The following is a 6,162-nucleotide window of genomic DNA, read 5'->3' as shown; positions in this document are numbered from 1 at the left end:
TCCCTACTTTTCTACATTTTAAGATGCTAGAACGGAACAGCAAAATATGACATTGAGTGTAATGAAAGAGTTTGCAAACCTGTTCTGAATCAGTGTTTTACTGCTGTGCTCCTTCCACTGTCACCCTCACCCTTCCCACCTCAGCATATGAGGCAGCAAAACCCACATCCCACATTTTAACGATTCTCTGGCAAATCCTCAAATTAAAAGCAAGGTGTAGCAAGGCGTTACCTGGTCAGCAGCAAGATTCATTGCAACACTTATTATTTCAGCACTGCTAAACATATCTGTACAAGAATCGTATCATAGGACCACAGGAACAGTTTGGGTTGGAAGGGAACTTAAAATTCATCCAGTTCCAACCCCCCGCCATGGGCAGGCACACCTTCCACTAGACCAGGTTGCTCCAAGCCCTGTCCAAGCTGGCTTTGAACACTGCCAGGGATGGGGCAGCCACAGCTTCTCTGGGCAACCTGTGCCAGGGCCTCACCACCCTCACAGGGAACAACTTCTTCCTGAGAAGTCTCCCCTCTGTCAGTTTAAAGCCATTTCCCCTTGTCCTGTCCCTACAGGCCCTTATCAAAAGCTCCTCTACAGATTTCTTGCTGGCACCTTTAGGCACTGGAAGCTGCTCTAAGGTCTCCCGGAGCTTTCTCTTCTCCAGGCTGAGCAAGCCCAGCTCTCTCAGCCTGTCTCCATAGCAGAGGTGCTCCGGCCTTCGGAGCATCTTCGTGGCCTCCTCTGAACTCATTCCAACAATCAAATGTATGTTTAAAAAACCACCCCAAAACAACACTGGTCTATCACCAGGAGTATTCCCTGGGAAGGGAGCAACAGATAAAAATTGCAATAGGCCTCTTTGGCAATAGAGCTGTTGGAGTCTTCAAACACAGTTTCCAGCTCGGAAAACTCCTTGGTTTGTTAAAGCATGAGAACCCATGGCTCAGCCTTGCTTCCTGGGAGGAGGGAGCTGCAGAACCAGCACAGGTAGCTCCTGCTGGGGAAATAATCACTAAAAAGATAACCCAGAGCAGAGCAAAACCTGCTGTATCAGCAAGCAATGTCTCATGACCAAAGAGAAATTGCTATAGACACGCTAGAAACAATAGTGCTTTCTGTGTCTGACCACTGGCTGAGGCAAAAACAACATTGGTTTTGAGAAGCACAGAAGCAGAAGTCATGTGAAGAACTGCTGTGCTTGAGGACAGGGCCTCATGACATCCAGCAGTACTCAGCAAGGTCAGACTTGGTATTTGTTACATTCATTAAAAAGAAAAAGGAAAAAAAGCTTAAAAACTTCTTTTTCAGCTTTGCCCTTTATCACATAGAACAGAAACAACAAACCTCAAAAAAGATAGAGATTATCTTTTGAAAAACAGCACAGAAAGCTTTCCTTTCAGCCACCATAAAGGGAATATTGCTTTGCAGCCAAGCGATAGCAACCAACAGGGATGCCAAAAGGAACATCCTGAAAGTTCACCACAGTTCTAAGCCTTCACGAGGCAGGAATAAATCTGTGAGTTTTCCTAGGCAAAATCCACTTATAAATAAACACCTGATGATGGAATGAGCAGAGCATATGTTCACCTCAGGCTGGTGCAGTGAGCTCCAAGGACACATCTACTTACCACGTTCTCTGCATTGCTCTCTTCTTCAACTGCAGACCTGGAAGCACAAGATGGACCAGAAGTGCTTCTGCTTCTCCAGAGAGATGCTTTTCCACCACATGCTGCATCTCTCTCTTTATTTACATAGCTTGTAGAGTCCTCCCTGTTTTCATTTTCCTCCTTCTGAGGCACAGAAATACTTCTCAATGTACCACCTGCCTCAGCAATTTTGTTTCCATCAGCTGAATTGGACTTTGTAGCTGTTGGTGGTCTGGGCTGGTTGTTTTCTTGCAGAGATTTGGGATGAGACAGGGGAGACTTGGTGTCCATAACTGGCTTTTTAGAGTGCGATTTCTTCCCAGCATTGAAGAAAGCTGCTCCCAGCTGGAGTTTCAGGGCTGGTTTAACTGTCATGCTTAGGACTCTGAAGGGTGAATCCATCTTCTTTTTAACTAGGGAATTCACATGCTCCTTCTCCACACTGGATTTTTCTGCTGGTGTCTCTTGCTTTACCTTCTTAAGAGCTTTGGGGACAGTTTTGCCATGCTTGGATTTTGTTGTATGCTTGGGTGGCTTCAAGCTTGTATTCCTGCTCAAGCTCATGTTTATCTTCTCAGTTCTGTTGGCAGCTGGGAGATCTTCATCCCTGTTCCTCTCACCCAAAGGGCGGTGCTCGTTCAGCTCTTTCCTCTCGTAAGGAGTAAGGTAGCGCTTTTCCTTGCTATAAAAAGACACCACAGGCACAAAGAGCTTGTACGAGGAAGCAGTTTTTGGGGATGATTTCCTTGAGGACTCGCTCTGCACAGCTGTGGGAACACTGGCTGCCTGAAGGGGTGAAATATCCAGCCTCCTTGAGAGCACTGGCCTCACCGGGACAGCCTGGTTTTCTTTCATCTCGTCGCTGGACCTAGAGGACCATTGTATTTCAGAAGCAGACAAATTATTTCTTGGTTTCTTGAGTGGAGACAGACCTTCAGAAAAGCCTATCATCTTTTTTTTCACAGGAGTCTCAAAGTCTAAGGAGGAACTGTAAGAATAATGACACAGAAAAACATCACATGTACTATTGAAAGGTTTTCAATTATTGTTTTACTTAAAATAATGCTTAACTTTCACACAGCTGAGTTGCCTGTACTGGTACATGCCCTGTAAGAAATACAAATATCAAAGTACAATATCCAAACATCACAGAACAGTTTGGGTTGGAAGGGACCTTAAAGATCATCTAGTTCCAACCCCCTTCCACTAGAGCAGGTTGCTCCAAGCCCCGTCCAACCTGGCCTTGAACACTGCCAGGGATGGGGCAGCCACAGCTTCTCTGGGCAACCTGTGCCAGCGCCTCAGCACCCTCACAGGGAACAGCTTCTTCCTGAGATCTCATCTCAATCTCCCCTCTGTCAGTTTAAAGCCATTCCCCCTTGTCCTGTCCCTACAGGCTCTTGTCAAAAGCCCCTCTCCAGCTTTCTTGTCAGCCCCTTTAGGCACTGGAAGCTGCTCTAAGGTCTCTGTGGAGCCTTCTCTTCTCCAGGCTGAACAAGCACAGCTCTCTCAGCCTGTCTCCATAGCAGAGGTGCTGCAGCCCTCAGAGAATCTTTGTGGCCTTCTCAGGAGTCACTCCAACAGCTCCACATCCTTCTTATGTTGGGGGCCAACCATATGTTACAACCAGGAATAGCTGGGACTCCCCCCCCCCCCACCGTGGTAGGGGGTGTGGAACTAGATGAGCTTTCAGGTGCCTTCCAACCCAAATGGTTCTGTGATTCTACGTTATTTAACACAGAACACAGCGAGGCTTTTCCTCAGCAAGTATTTACGCCCTACCTCAGTCCTTCCAATTTTGAAATCAAAATCCCCTCTTGGTCTCCCCGGAAATATTTTTTATGAGGGAAGTATAGAATAAGCATGAGATAAAGATTTTCCACTAGAAGAGTTATAAAAGAATGAGAAACAAGCTATTGCTCTGGAATTAACACTCAGCATTTTGCTCCTGGCCAGTGGCTTCTCCTCCACTATATAGGGGGAAAAAATAAAAATCTATAATGTTTTTAGGTATACATAACAAATGCACTATTTTTCTATTAACACCAGAAGACTATTCAGATAATTTGTGCTCTATTTCCATAGCATATCTCAAAGTCTTTCCAAATTGGAAAGACTGAGGCTTCACCCCAAAGAAACGCAAACATGAGGGAGCTTATTTCCTCAGTTTCTAAAAAAACATGAGGGGGCTTATTTCCTCAGTTTTTATGGGATTAACTGCAGGCTACATCTGGGTGCAAGTGTCACAAACAGGTGTATGCATCTGACAGAGGTGACTGTCACAACAAGATACCTTAATTTAATAAAAGAAAGATGTTAATGCCCTAATGAATGTACTGATATGCGTCTGCCAAGTATCAGCTCAGCGTAACAGCTTTTTCTTACTTCTAATTCTGTGCCTGAAGATCATTTTTATCCTACATACTCGATGAAACCTCTCAAGATGCTCAGTAAAACATAAAACATGTTCTTAGTCACCAATTAATAAACAGGAGCTGATGCTAAGTGTGTCTCAGAACAATCTTAATATTTTTTCCACTTTACATGGAAAGCTATCACGGATTTTAAGAATCTGGTTTATTCTACATACAGCAATTAAATGCGTTTTATTAGGAAAACAAATTCTGTGAGAAGTTACCTGTCAGTGCCAGTAGAACTACGGTTCCTCTTCTGTGGGGTACCAGCTGCCATGGCTGCCCCAGAGTACCTACAAGAGCATGGTTTTGATAGCTTGAAATAGATTTCCAGTAAAAACAAATGAAGTTAGTAAAGAAGAGAAGGTGAGGGACTCGGAAGAAAACACTGACGGAAGCAGTTTGGGACTGATGGAAATGAGAACACCACGGGGCTGTTTCAGCTGAGCACAGGTTGTAAAACAAGTGTGCACAGAAGGGATCCTCCAGGTCAAGAACGATTCTGTTACCATGGACCAACGCATCCTAAAGTCCCATCTATAAAACAGAGCCAGGTAATTCATAAATGTGTTTTACTCTCCTCTTGCAAAGCTCATTCCAGACCTCACTGATGCAGTTCCTAGAAACCTGCTTGCTCCTGCCTGTATTCATGGTCAGTTTATTCCCACAAGGATTTCACATTGGCATTCACTTACAAGCGGAGACAGCTTTTTACCCAACAGACTTTTTAGTTTCTCTCCCACTTTCTATCTGGCCGCATTACATAAACCACACTTTTTTTAGCCTTCGTTAACCCAGTAGCCATTTAAACCAGTTTAACACTCGACACAATCTCTTGCCGTTTGAGATAATATCATAGAACATTAACTTTCCTGTTACGTGGTGTTTCATAACCAAAACCCCAGAATAAACAAATGCTTTGTATCTAAGAGGCCTAAGTAATTATTCATGAACTGCTACAACAGCACAAGGAATAATTTATTCAATAATCTACCAGCAGGGGGAAGCGGTCACGCATTGCTGATACGTGGGAAGCAGTGACAGATGACAATCCAGACACAAGCAGCCGTTATCAAACCCAGGAACACCAAGGATAACAGTGGTGAGAGAGAGGATGAAGCCAAGAGCTGCAGCAGGAGATGTACAACCTCAGCACAGTGCAACGGTGGCAGAAGAGAAGTACAAGAGAGAGGAGGCAATGCCCTAGAAGCAGAGAGCAATGGTAACAAGCCTGCAGGTGCCTGAGTAGTAAGATATCATGTGCAGATTAAGAAAAAAGTAAGACAAGGACATGTTGTTGGTGGGAGAGCCAAGGGGAACATGTCAGAGATGCAGTCATACAATGGTTTAGATTAGAAGGGACCTTAAAGCTCATCTAGTTCCAACCCCCTGCCATAGTCAGGGACCCCTTCCACTAGAGCAGGTTGCTCCAAGCCCCGTCCAACCTGGCCTTGAACACTGCCAGGGATGGGGCAGCCACAGCTTCTCTGGGCAACTTGTGCCAGCGCCTCAGCACCCTCACAGGGAACAACTTCTTCCTGAGATCTCATCTCAGTCTTCCCTCTGTCAGTTTAAAGCCATTCCCCCTTGTCCTGTCCCTACAGGCCCTTGTCAAAAGCCCCTCTCCAGCTTTCTTGTCAGCCCCTTTAGGCACTGGAAGCTGCTCTAAGGTCTCCCTGGAGCCTTCTCTTCTAGTGCCGCCCTGGGTCTTCTCCTCCCCCAGGCGGAGCAAGCCGAGCTCTCTCAGCCTGTCTCCATAGCAGAGGTGCTGCAGCCCTCAGAGCATCTTCATGGCCTCCTTTGGACTTGTTCCAACTGCTCCACACCCTTTTTATGTTGGGGGTAGCTTTGTAACTTGCACCATTACCCCGCACATCCCACATATGAGCAGCCGCCCATGGTGGCCTCAGACACCCACCCTTTCCTGAAATGTTCTCAGGCCAGTTCCCAACCGGCCCCTCAGTCCAGTTTTGTATCAGACCACAGACACCCTGCATTGTACTAGGGCACCGGCGCCTCACCCCTGCATCCCCCCAACTCTCCCGTCTACCAGGGCCTCACTAAACCGCCTCAGGACTCCTGGAAAACCCCTCCCCATTCCT

At 46.1% G+C, this 6,162-nt stretch overlaps 1 protein-coding gene across 1 annotated transcript in view; it reads right to left on the bottom strand.

Moving 5' to 3' along the window:
* ESCO2 (establishment of sister chromatid cohesion N-acetyltransferase 2) overlaps nt 1-4,337 on the bottom strand; it is a gene marked incomplete at its 3' end in the record, with an annotated part of 14,606 nt that extends 10,269 nt beyond the window's left edge. The window contains exons 1-2 of the mRNA XM_010013015.1: nt 4,285-4,337; nt 1,629-2,634 (exon numbers count right to left, since the gene is read on the bottom strand). Of these exons, the coding sequence (XP_010011317.1) occupies nt 1,629-2,634; nt 4,285-4,337 (1,059 nt within the window). The remainder of the gene's footprint in view (nt 1-1,628; nt 2,635-4,284) is intronic.
* Nucleotides 4,338-6,162: the final 1,825 nt, after the last annotated feature.

The sequence above is a fragment of the Nestor notabilis genome, unplaced genomic scaffold (assembly GCF_000696875.1).
Source record: "Nestor notabilis isolate BGI_N333 unplaced genomic scaffold, ASM69687v1 scaffold15384, whole genome shotgun sequence".
Taxonomy (NCBI): domain Eukaryota; kingdom Metazoa; phylum Chordata; class Aves; order Psittaciformes; family Psittacidae; genus Nestor; species Nestor notabilis.
This window is presented reverse-complemented; position numbering and strand designations above follow the sequence as displayed.